General features: G+C 41.3%; 1 protein-coding gene across 2 annotated transcripts in view; it reads right to left on the bottom strand.

Moving 5' to 3' along the window:
- Positions 1-369: 369 nt before the first annotated feature.
- Positions 370-13,719, bottom strand: part of TALDO1 (transaldolase 1) — a 48,041-nt gene continuing 34,691 nt past the window's right edge. For both annotated transcript variants that reach the window (XM_040328633.1, XM_040328634.1), the window contains exons 6-8: positions 9,955-10,152; positions 6,267-6,412; positions 370-592 (exon numbers count right to left, since the gene is read on the bottom strand). In XM_040328633.1, the coding sequence (XP_040184567.1) occupies positions 575-592; positions 6,267-6,412; positions 9,955-10,152 (362 nt within the window). In that variant the 3' untranslated portion in view covers positions 370-574. The remainder of the gene's footprint in view (positions 593-6,266; positions 6,413-9,954; positions 10,153-13,719) is intronic.

The following is a 13,719-nucleotide window of genomic DNA, read 5'->3' as shown; positions in this document are numbered from 1 at the left end:
GTGCCCGTGATTAGTGGTGTGCAGTGTTGGCTTCCTGGCGGGATCAGGCAGGTGGGTTGGGACTAGGATCCTGACCACACCTGAGCCCATCTCAAGTCCTTAGTCTGTTCCAATGGAAGACATTCATTTTATTTCACCAAATTAAGAATGTTTCACTTCAATTACCAATCATGTGCAGAGGAAATAGACGTGCTTTTCAAATAATGAATACATTTGGTGTGTTAACATTCTCACAACCTTTAGTAATCAGCTTTAATGTGATTACAGCTAAACATGATTTCCAATGCTGCAATGCACATATGTAATCAGTGGCACAAATGCAATTTAATTTTCTATAAATTGTGTAGCTCAAACAAGACTCCATAAAAGTAACAGCTTTGGCAGGTGCAGGATTTATTCAGTGCATAAGTAGTCTCATCGTACAAAAAGGAAATGTACACAATATGTAAAATGGCAATGTTACAAGGTTGATAAAAACAGGAGTAAGACTAATGCAGGAATTCGGAAGCGGTATGAGGATCGGCAGGCTATGATCTGGATGCCGTGATTTGTTGTATAAAAAAAATTTAATAGATTATTTTCCAAGCTGCTCCTGTAAAGAAAAAAAAAAACCTTTAACACATGGCATTTCAACTTACTTTCTTTCACTCTGTATCTATGTCCAACAGTCCTCATTGCTATTCAAGTCTACTTTGCCAATGGACATGCCACATCTAAAATTAGATTATCCAAGCACACATTTTTCAGTGAAAGCCAGCACATACACAAGGCAAAATCATCCATCAGATTTTCACACTTGTTGAAATTGGGGTGATGCTTTTTTTTTTTTCTTTAATTGTAAGCTCTAATAAACGGGGCCCTCGGATTCCTCTTGTACCAAATTGTAACGTAACTAATGTCTGCCTTTATTTTGTCAAGCGCTGCGCAAACGGTTGGCGCTATATAAAACCTGTATAATATAAATAATGCTGGTTTTAAAGTAAGCCAGGCAATGACACTTCAGTTTAAAAAAAAAAAAAAAATACTGATTTAGAACTTTAATATTTCTAGAGTTGCTGCCAGCTTCTGCATACCCAGAGACGTATGCTATGGGCCTGTGAAACAAATTTGTGTGCTCAATGTCTTGCACTAAACAGGAGAGATGTATAGAAGGTGGCATTGCTCGTTTGATTTTAAGGCTGGGTTCACACATTTCCGGTGATTCTTCAAAGTACATTTTACAAGAAATAAAAAACAAAAGCATTTGTTCAGAGGTTCAGGTGCCCTTTTTGATGCAGTTTGGATTTGCATTTGCAAGGCTCAGGACTGAATTTTTGTCACAGCTGAGATGTCAGTGCTGGCCAATACATAGTAGATAAGAGTGCAAGCTGTGCCAAAATCCTGAACAGAATCCTTAACATATGTGAGTTTCAGAAGCGTTCCCATTGAACTCAAGCCTGGAATTTGCACCTGCACCACGGCGTTTAGAAAAAACACAGGACTTTCTTTTAAAGTCACACTGCAGATGCACCACATATGTCAACAGCTTCAATGGAAGTACATTTTATTTCATGTCATGTGAATCAAAAAAACATCCAATGCGCATATAAGCAGGGTGGATATAAATCAAATATGTTTTTTTTTATCAAAAATATTTTTTTGATTATCAAATTTGAAAAAAATGCTTTTGGAATAAAAAAAAAAGATTCAAAGATAAGATTTCTAGTTAAGATACATTAATAATGGAGTTTATTCAGCATGAAATGGAGCTTGTGTAGCATGAGGATGTATATTCTGCAATATTTACTTTTTGGTAAACTCATTCAATGAATGCAAGCTGAGATAACGCACTGCATTCATACAATTTCACAGTAACCATGAGATAAAACAAAGTTCAGGAATATTCCTTTATCCCATTGTTTTGAAAATCTATGTACACTTTCCTTTATCCCATTGTTTTGAAAATCTATGTACACTACAAACTATGATTGAATCAGTACTGATATCGCCGGTTTACTAACCTGGCAGCTTATTATTCTAAATGGTAAACCTTCATTTTGTTAGCAAATATTAAAGAATAAGCCCTTACATTTAAAGAGCACCTGTCATTTCAGATCCACCATGTCAGCGATTGTTATCGGGCATACCCCTCACCTGCTGCCACCACGCCCCTCACCTTATGCCACTGCCGCATTACCAGCTGTCCCATTAAAGTGAATGGGACCGTCGGTGAGTCAACAGCAGGTTCGAGATGAGTTGCTTTTTAAAAAGTATGATTTAAATCAAATACACCCTGCATATAAGGAAACCGAGCCTTCAAGTCAAAAGCTCTGGGACGGTCATCATACAGTTTTGTGAGTATTTAACCTGCAATAATCATGTTCACCCAACATTCCTGTTCGGCAACAGTGATTTACAACATGGCTAAGAAAGGATACGCATGAAGCTTGCATCTCCACCAATACACTTGTACTAGAAGCTTTATTTCTGTCTCAACAGGTTTTCCTTTAAAACTCCGTCTTATTTAACCTTTATAGTGCACCTACATCAAGAGAATGTTTCTAGCGTGCATGTTTTACTGCATTTGTGCTGCTATATATTGCGTTATGGTACCAGGGGTAGCTCAGGTTAAAGTTCACAGCCAGAAATAAATGTTCATATCCAATGCATCTAGAAGCATGCATTAAAGGATAATTGTACATTTAGTATAGTTATCCTTTAACTGCCCCCTTCTTCCCCATATCTATCCCTCCAACTTCATATTATGTGTATGCACATTTATTCCTATAGTGAGGCCATCCACTGTTGGGATGCATAATAGATCGATCCATAGGAATGAAGGGCATTTAATACATGCAGGAAAGCAACTGGCCACAAGACTTCATAGCAATGGCTGTGCAGCTCCTTGCGGGTACATAGTGAAGAACTGGCAGGGGTGAGCACAATAGTTTGGAAGGGTGCCAAGGAGGAAAACAGTTAAGAAAGAACTTTATTAAAGCTAGCCACACACGTTTCCATTTAGCCTGCTGACCCAACGTAAAACCAAACAGACAACTCCATCCATGCTACACAGCACAAATATACAAACGTTCTGCTGTGGCCATTGTACTCTGACAGCTGGCAGGACCACTTTCAAAATACCCAAACAGTGCCTGCATCGGATTACATGCAGGTGCTGTTCAACCAACACATTTTTCACCTTGTTCATCAGGAACTGGCCAAATATGAAAAGTTTATGACAAGCTTATGGCTCACTACCACCCACAATAGCCTTTCCAAACTAGAGTTAAAGGATATGTAAAGGTAATTTTTATATTTTTTTTAACCACTTTAAGCCCCGGACCATATTGCTGCCTAAAGACCCAAGGGGTTTTTACAGTTCGGGACTGCGTCGCTTTAACAGACAATTGCGCGGTCGTGCGACGTGGCTCCCAAACAAAATTGGCGTCTTTTTTCCCCACAAATAGAGCTTTCTTTTGGTGGTATTTGATCACCTCTGCGGTTTTTATTTTTTGCGCTATAAACAAAAATAGAGCGACAATTTTGAAAAAAAATGCAATATTTTTTACTTTTTGCTGTAATAAATATCCCCCAAAAACATATATAAAAAAAAATGTTTCCTCAGTTTAGGCCGATACGTATTCTTCTACCTATTTTTGGTTAAAAAAAAAAATCGCAATAATCGTTTAGTTTGCGCAAAATTTATAGCGTTTACAAAATAGGGGATAGTTTTTTTGCATTTTTATTTTTTTTACTACTAATGGCGGCGATCAGCGATTTTTTTCGTGACTGCGACATTATGGCGGACACTTCGGACAATTTTGACACATTTTTGGGACAATTGTCATTTTCACAGCAAAAAATGCATTTAAATTGCATTGTTTATTGTGAAAATGACAGTTGCAGTTTGGGAGTTAACCACAGGGGGCGCTGTAGGAGTTAGGGTTTACTTTGTGTGTGTTTACTAGTGTAGGGGGTGTGGCTGTAGGAATGACGTCATTGATCGTGTCTTCCCTATAAAGGGAATGACGCGATCGATGCGCCGACACAGTGAAGCACGGGGAAGCCGTGTTTACACACGGCTCTTCCCGTTCTTCAGCTCCGGGGAGCGATCGCGACGGAGCGGCTATAAACAAATAGCCGCGCCGTCGTCCCGGATCGCTCCCCGAGCGGACCCGACCTACGCATGTACCGGGGGGGTCCCGATCGGACCCCCCACCCACGTCTAGCAGAGGACGTACAGGTACGTACATGTGCCTGTCCGTGCCATTCTGCTGACGTATATGTACATGAGGCGGTCGGGAAGTGGTTAAAAACATGTCATACTTGCCTCAACCTGGTCTTCTGGGGTCCCTCGTCAGCTGTCTCGGCTCCCCCTCGCAAGAACTCATCACCTTCATGCAAACGAGCTTGCATGGTGATGAGTTGTTGCGGGCGCGCGCTCCTGTGATATAGCCGCTCACTGTATCACTCGGCCCTGCGTCATTGGATATGATTGACAGCAGCACGAGCCAATGGCTGCACTGCTTTCAAACAACCAATGAATGACCCGAGAAGCCTGCGCGTTCACGGGGGCTGAGGGGCAGCTATTGCACGGATGTGCAATAGAATGCATTAAGGTGAAAACTTACCTTTACAACCCTTTTAATGCCAGAACCAGAGCTCCCCAGGTCTGAGGTCATGATGCTCAGTTGCCTATTCAATAGACTATGAATAGGCATTATAATCCTACTATGGCATTAGTTTAAAATGCTTCCGATATCATTCAAAATTAATTTACAAATCTAACTTGACGTTAATGTCCCACCAACCTGTATTTGACCTCCAGGAATTAGGTTTTGCTTTTGAATAGACTTGTATAGTAATGAAAAAGCAAAAAAAAAAAAAAAAAAAAATGCAACTTCAGCACTTTGTCAGGTTTGAACCATCAACTCCTTCACCATGCAAAAAAGTTTATTTTTCTATAAATACCTTAGTTTTTTCCCCCATTTATCCTACTTGTGAGTGAGCCTGGCTGCTGAGGGGAGGATCTAGGCAGGCTGTATACAATTGGGGGAATGGGAAACTACATTTGCCATAATTCCACATGGTGGGCGGTGAACAGTGCTGTGCATGGTAGAGGTGCAGAATTTTGTTAAGCTGCCAATCTAAGCTTTGGGTGGGTCATCAACGGGTGCTGTGTAGTTGTACTTACTACACTGGATCAAGTCACTGCCCTCCACTCATGTAAAGCATGTATAACACCGTGGAGGAAATTCAGCCAGACACCATTTTTCCATAGGAAGAAAATTCTATGTGCTTGGTTGCAACAGTGCAAATGTCCCCAATAAAAAGGGTACAAGGAGCACATTTGGTAGCTCAGTGGAATGAGAAAAACCAAGACACAAAAGTTAATAGCCAAGTGGCTTGCCGATATGCACTCCCTGGCTGAAGTCCAGCTTTAAAGCCAATAGCCTGTCGACGCAGGCCCTTAGAGTGGCAGCACTATGCAAAGCAACAGAGCCTGATATGGTCACAATCCATAAATCAATCGGATATCTCCCATTCAGGAGATTAAAAGACAGAAATACAAAGCTTTCATTATTGCCTAAATACTGAAACATATTGCAACTATTGGACAAAACGTGTTAGTATGTTCCTGAAGTTCTGCTTTAGGCTGGCCATACACTATTCAATTTTCTTTAGCTTTACCTTCAACTACATAGTGCAAGGGCCTGCCTGACTGCATACACATTGAAAGTGTTTAGGTTTGACCTATTATATGGGTTTTGGCAAATCTAAAGGAAAACTGAATAAGAAAATTATATAAATGCATGGCCAGCTTTAAGCTGCCCAGACATGAAACCATTATCACTTCAGGCCCCTTTCACACAGGGCAGGGGAGGTGCAGTAGCGGTATAGCGGCACGATTTTTAGCGCCGATATATTGTGATATTCGCCCGCAACGGTGCGGTTTTAACCCCCGCTAGCGGCCGAAAAAGGGTGAATAACGCCCGCAATGCGCCTCTGCAGAGGCATATTGCTTGCGGTTTCTCATTGATTTCAAGGAGCGGTGTACACCGCTCCAAAGATGTGGCTAGCAGGACTTTTAGGGCGGTCCTACTAGCACACCACTTCAGTGCGAAAGCCTTCAGGCGATTTTTTCCGACGGTATAGCAGCGCTATTTTTCGTGCTAAACTGTCTGAAAAACGTGTCAGTGTGAAAGGAGCCTTAGCTTTAAGTGCTTACTGTGTAAGAACATAGAAATCAACTCATTTAGCTTCTATACAAACTGCAGGAGACATACCTTCAACTTCTTTTCCAGCTTTACAGCATCTTCAGTAAACTTCCTGATCCCATCCGACAACTTTTCTACAGCCATCTGATCTTCATTGTGTTGCCAACGGAAATCCTTTTCAGTCAAGTGGATCTTTTCCAGGTTACAGGCCTGAGCTGTACAAACAAATATAGAAACAGACATTAAAAATGTGTTCCTCTCTTCACACCTCAGTTCTGTTATAACCTTTCATTTACTGAACAGACAAATTGCTCATCGCTTGCCGACCAGCTGCTGTCATACTGCAGCAGGTTGGCACGGCTGTGCGAATCGCCATAGGTTTACATCAGCCGCTTTAAGAGCATTAGCAGGTGCCCGCAGAACGACACGATGCACATGGCCACCGTAGGAAAAAAAAGCCATAAATATATCCCCTATATTGTAGACACTATAACCTTTGAGCAGAGCAATCAGTATACACTTATTAGAATACATATTGGTCTAAATTGAAGATTTTTTGGATATTATAGCAAAGAGTAAAAAAGTTTTCAAAAATAAATAAAATATATATACACACACACACACACTGCAAAGGTGATCAAATACAACAAAAAGAAAGCTCTATTTTTAAAAAACAAAAGGACATCAATTTGTTTGTGTACAACGTCCCATGACCGCGCAATTGTCAGTTAAAGTGACGCATCATAAAAAAATTACCTTGTCATTAAAGGGGTAAATCCTTCAGAGGCTAAAGTGGTTAGATGCTTTTTATTGAAAGTGCAACTTCATTGAAACACTGATTTGTAATCCTCATGCTGCCAGCATTGGTAGATAGGAAAGCAATATATTTACTTGTTTTAAACTTTTTTGTAAACATTTCAGTTACTTCCTGGTTTCTAGACAAATTAGGTCATACATCCCAGAAGTCTTCAGGAGAGAAGGGGTTCTCAGCTAGGCACACTCATAAATGCATGCTTGAGCTAAGGGCAGATGGATTTTGCCATTTGCCCTTAAGATGGCCAAAAATGCTAGGGGTTGTTTTTCAAAGTGATTTCTCAACAAAAACCATAGACACATGGATGGATGCAATAAAACATTAAAAAAAATTAAATGGTGTTTTTGGCGCTCGGATGCAGCGAAGATCTGTTTTAGGCTCACATCTGTAATGCAGATCCAAGTCTGGTCACAAGATGGCACTGCTGCAACACTGATTAAAGGGGTGGTAAAGGTTTGTTTTTTATTTTCCAAATAGGTTCCTTTAACCAATTCAGCCCAGACAAATTTTGCTGGTCAAAGACAGTCCACTTTTTGCGATTCGGCACTGTGTCGCTTTAGCTGACAATTGCCCGGTCATGTGACGTGGCTCCCAAACAAAATTGAGCTCTTTTTCCACAGCTTTCTTTTGGTGGCATTTGATCACCTCTGTGGTTTTTATTTTTGGCGCTATAAACAAAGCGACAATTTTGAAAAAAAAACACAATATTTATTTTGCTATAATAAATATCCCTAAAAAATATATATATAAAAAAAATATTGTTTTTCCTCAGTTTAGGCCGATACGTATTTTTCTACTACATATTTTTGGTAAATTGCAATATAGCATCTACAAAATAGGTGGTAGTTTTATGGCATTTTTTTTACTAGTAATGGCGGTGAGCAGCAATTTTTATTGTGACTGCGACTTTATGGCAGACACTTGACACATTTTTGGGATTGTCATTTTTACAACGATCAGTGCTATAAAAATGCACCGATTACTGTAAAAATGACACTGGCAGGGAAGGGGTTAACCACTAGGTGGCGCTGCAGGGGTTAAGTCGGGACTAGGGAGTGATTCTTAGTGTTATGGGGGCGTGGCTACAGGTGACAAGTCATTGGATGACCGTTCCCGATCACGGGGAACAGCGTCACTAGGCAGAATAGGGGAATGCCTTGTTTACAAAGGCATCCCCCTGTTCTGCCTTTGCTGACCGCAATCGCGGGGCCACCCGGGAACATTGAGTTTTCGGGACTCACGAGCAAGCTCACGAGGCACGTGCGCGCCGTCCCGCAAATTTAAAAGGACGTACAGGTACGCCAATGTGCCTGCCCGTGCCATTGTGTCGACGTACATCTGCATGCGGCGGTCGGCAAGTGGTTAAGCTAGAAAGAGTCACCGCTCCAGGTGGGTCTACTATATGGTCACATGTGTAGGACAGGATACCAAGGGTGCTGGCAGTGCACTAGGCAAGCATAAAAAGTAGATGAAAGATGGATGGCCGCACTCCAAAAAAACATCCAGGTTGTCTTTTATTCAAATAAACTGCAAATACATCACCAAATCATAAAAACAGCTGTTCCCCTGTTTCTGTTTTTATGATTTGGTGATGCATTTGCTGTTTATTTGAATAAAAGACAACCTAGACGGTTTTTTGGAGTGCGGCCATCCATCTTTCATCTACTTTTTATAAGTGGTTAAGCTAGTTCATCGTTTGTTCACTAACCTTTCCCTTCGATTTCCCTTCTAAATGTTTTATCTTAATTTCTCACTTCCTGTTCCTCCTCAGTAAGCTGTTCTGGCTGACTAACCCCCAGTCAGAACGGCGCGGATGATGGTGGAAAGCTTATTGAGGTGAAACAGGAAGTGAGAAATTCAGACAAAGAAAAAAACATTTAGAAGGGAAAGGTTAGTCAATTAATGCACTGGCTTAAAGGAACCTATTTAGAAAATGAAAAACACCTTTACAGGGTTAGTAAAGGATTATTTTTTTTTTTGCTTTAAAATAACAAACATGTTATACTTACCTCCACTGTGCAGTTTATTTTGCACAGAGTGGCTCCGATCCTCGTCTTCTGGGGTCCCTCGGCGGCTGTCTCTGGTCCTCTCCGCAATTACTGACCACAGTCATGCGAGAGCTCACATGGTGGTGAGTAATTGCGGGCGCGCTCCCGTGATACAGCGAGCAGCCATAGCCGCTCACTGTATCACTCGGCCCCGCCCCTCGGCGCGCCATTTCACTGAATGTGATTGTCAGCAGCAAAATAAGAAAAATGCCATAAAACTACCCCCTATTTTGTAGACGCTGTAACTTTTGCGCAAACCAGACGCTTATTGCGATTTTTTTTACGAAAAATATGTAGACGAATACGCATCGACCTAAACTGAGGAAAACTTTTTTTTATATATTTTTGGGGGATATTTATTATAGCAAAAAGTAAAAAAAAAAATTCTCAAAATTGTCGCTCTATTTTTGTTTATAGCGCAAAAAATAAAAACCGCAGAGGTGATCAAATACCACCAAAAGAAAGCTCCATTTGTGGAAAAAAAATTAAAATATGCCAATTTTGTTTGGGAGTCACGTCGCACGACCGCGCAATTGTCAGTTAAAGCGATGCAGTGCCGAATCGCAAAAAGTGGCCCGGTCATTGACCAGCAATATGGTCCGGGGGTTAAGTGGTTAAAAACCTACGTACAGCGTTTTACTTTTGAAATTTTTCCCAGGTGAATGGGTAGGGGTACGAGGATGTTTTTTGTTAAGCTCACAGAAGTGTCAACGGCACTGCATTTCTGGCAACATGAACATGCATTTCCTTTACTTGCTGAAAATGTTCTTAGCCCGAAAAATGAAAACGAATACAGCCACTACGCTTGAGTAAACGACATTATGTTTAAAGTTTTTTTGGTGCAGATACGCTTGAAGTAATTTCAGCATGGAGGAAGCACACACATCTATTGTACCTTCTTTAACAGTGAGTGTTGGAGTGAGCTTGGAGACGTCTTTGCTGAGCTCTCCCAGCAGCTTGGGGGAAATGGTGAGATAATCACATCCAGTAAGTGCTTTAATCTCCCCAGTGTTGCGGAATGAAGCGCCCATCACAATGGTTTTGTACCCAAACTTCTTGTAATAGTTGTAAATCTTGGCAACACTCTTCACACCTGCAAAAAAATGAAGAGGTAGCTTATATATTCATTTTACCACTAAAATAGCTTTGAGCCTCATCATACTTTTCCATCTTAGTGAGCATGTGTTACATTAGAACCGCCTATTCATCAGCATGCCGACTCCTGAAAAGACAGACGTGCAGCAATTTTTCCAACTCAGCACCCCACAGCTCACCATTATGAAAATGGAAATTTTGGTGGTGAAACAGAAAATGCAGGATGCACTTGGCCAAGAATGACAGATATATATATATATATATATAACATTATATTTGACTTTTTAACCACTTGCCACCCAGGCCAATTCTGACACTTCTCTCCTACATGTAAGGAGATGCTAGAAAGTTACATAGAACCCACAAGCATTTTTTTTTTTTAAGCAAAAGACCCTAGAGAATACAATGGCGGTTGTTGCAACTTTTATCTTGCACGGTATTTTTCAAACGTTTTTGAAGCACAAAACAGTAAAGTTAGCCCAATGTTTTTGCATAATTTGAAAGATGAAGTTACCCAACATGTCACGCTTCAAAATTGCACACGCTCAGGGAATGGCAATAAACTTTGGTACTTAAAAAACCCCATAGGCAACGCTTTAAAATTTACTGTTACATGTTGAGTTACAGAGGAGGTCTAGAGGCAAAATGATTGCTCTCGCTTTAACGTTTGTGTTGATACCCAACATGTATTACCGCTTTCATATGTGGGCGGGACTTGCGTATGCATTCACTTCTGCGCGCAAGCACACGGTGACAGGGGGCGCATTACATTTTTTATTGTTAAATTATTCTTTTTAGTTGGACACTTAAAAAAAATTGCTCACTTTTATTCCTATTACAAGGAATGTAACCATCCCTTGTAATAAAAATATGGCACGATTGGTCCTCTTTACAGTGAGATATGGGGTCAATAAGATCTCACCTCTAGGCTAAGAAGCCTGAAAATTAAAAAATAAATTAAAAATAAATCTGCTTCCCAGCCGAGGGGGCACTGATTGAATGCAGAGGTTGGGCGTGACATAACATTGTGCCCCGGCCTCCGAACAACCAGAGACTCCGGCGACCATCTGGTCCACCGGAAATCTCTATGGTCAACATCCAGGGCCGGCAGATCCAGTCTCCAACTTGCCGATCGTAGTAGTGCGTCGGTAGCAGCACCAGAGGGCAGTGGGAGATGGGTGTCCCCTCTCGCTGCCCGTAACAACGATCAAGCAGTGGAACAGCCGCTAGAATCATTCTTATTGGGTAGGGAATCACCAGCTGAAAAAAGCTGATCTCTGAATGATGCCTGTAGCTGCAGGCATGAGTCGGATAAACCCACACAAAGTCAAGAACGTCATATGATGGCGGGCGGCAAGTGGTTAATATGATTAATTTAAATATGATTTTTTGACCGATATGTTTTGGCAGCCGAAAATTTTGGTGCATCTCTCATCACGATAGTGTGTTGCAGCACATGCCTCAGGTGTGTTCCCTTAGTGCTGCCACTGCAAATGAATGGCACCAAAGCGCATTAACACATAACCAGGTTCTGATAATGGTCCTTATACACACTTTAGCAAACATATGAAAACAGGTATTCTTGGCGCACACACATAGTTGTACATAAAGCTAGTTTACTGCATTAGAGTAAACATTAACCCACCAGTCCCCAATCGGACTTTCAAAATGCCAAATACCATAAACTTTATTGGCCATATAGTACCAATGATGTCACCCGAATGTGGTATTAAACTGTAAACCAAAAAATGTAATATTTTGCAGCTTGGCAATCATTAGATGTGGCGACTTCATTTGTTTTCACCTGGTGATCTGGCCAGTAACCCCTCCTGTATTTGGGTGCCTCCATTTCTGGATGAAGGAACACATTTGCAGCTGAGGACAGCAGCATTGTCAGTCTGGGAGGAGGAGGGGGGGGGAGGGGGTGTTAGATGGACTAGAGATTTAATACAACAGAACCAGCTAACACTTCTTGGGCAGTTGCAGCAAACAGCTTTTTTCCTTTTGGGATAAAGGTTTCATATGTATAAAAGCTGATCACTGAAAGCACCAGTCAGTAATAAATGGTTTATCTCAACCCTGTAACTGCTACATCTGCAGAACAGCTTGTTCTGTTGAAAAACAGACTTACTGACAGGATCACCAAGTGGAAGAAAAGAGTTTAGAAATGTAGAAAAGCAAAAGTCCATTGTAAACAGTAACTAGAGATAAACTGAGAAGTCCTGTCAGTCCATGGCAATGGCCACTTCAAGCGCTACTTATCAAAATGTGCAAAATCTTGCTTTTAACCTAAATGTGAAATCTGTAATGCACTCATCCAGAACACCTTTCATGCCCTAGCCATGCATGTGCATAGACACCTATGGGACAGTCTCCATGCACATCAGAGGTCAGATACAGTGGCAGCAGGATTGAGGCAAGAACGCATCTGGGGTGGAGGAGGGTGCAGTAATTTAGGTCAGGGAAAGGGAGCAAATATATAAAAGGTATTAAAAACACAGTGCACTTATCCTTTAGAGTGATTGTAAAGGTTTACATTTTTTTTATTTTTTTTAAACACCACATTATACTTCCGAGTATTGCACACAGCAGTACTGACCCTCCCTTCTGCAATCTCCCACTGGCCCCTTTGCACAGTGCCTCCATAACAAGCAGCTTGCCATGTGGGCATACCACCTCAATCCCAAGCCAGGCTATGTGCGTCCGACAGTGCAGCTCAGCGCCATCCCCCTGCTCACAGGATTTGACTGACAGCAGTAGGAGCCAATGGCGCCTGCTGTTGCCAAGTTTTGAGCAAGAATAGGGAGAGAAGAGCAGTTCTGCTGCAAACAAGCACAGCACTGGATCAAGATCAGGGGGCTAGGAGGAGCTGAGATGGCAGGTTGTGTGCCTTAAATGTAGACAATGCATTAGGGTAAAAAAAAAAAAATTAATTACCTTTACAACCATTTAAAAAAGGTAAATCTGAGGGTTTCTATTTTTACAGACTTTCCCACAAACTTCCCTCTACCGTTTCCCTTTGTACACAAACCTGCAGTGCCAAGTTTTGTAAAAGAATTAGGGCTGTGACTGATTAAAATTTGTGTTCGATTAATCGTTTTGTTTTTTAATCGATTAATCGACTAATTTCGATTAATTAACGCACATACAGATACAACTACTTTTAGCTGATCTCCTTGCATTGTAACTCTGCATTGGCCAGTGGTAAATGTGGTGGGGGCAGCATGGGGGCAGATGTGTATATTCTTGCAGTATGGGGGCAGATGTGTATATTACAGCATCTGCCCCCATGCTGTAATATACACATCTGCCCCCATGCTGTAATATACACATCTGCCCCCATACTGCAAGAATATGCACATTTGCCCCCATGCTTTAATATACACATCTGCCCCCATGCTGCAAGAATATACACATTTGCCCCCATGTGTACATTACAGCATGGGGGCAGATGTGTATATTCTTGCAGTATGGGGGCAGATGTGTATATTACAGCATGGGGGCAGATGTGTATATTCTTGCAGTATGAAGGCAAATGTGTATATTCTTGCAGTATGAAGGCAAA

This window comes from Rana temporaria, chromosome 11, assembly GCF_905171775.1.
Source record: "Rana temporaria chromosome 11, aRanTem1.1, whole genome shotgun sequence".
Taxonomy (NCBI): Eukaryota; Metazoa; Chordata; class Amphibia; order Anura; family Ranidae; genus Rana; species Rana temporaria.
This window is presented reverse-complemented; position numbering and strand designations above follow the sequence as displayed.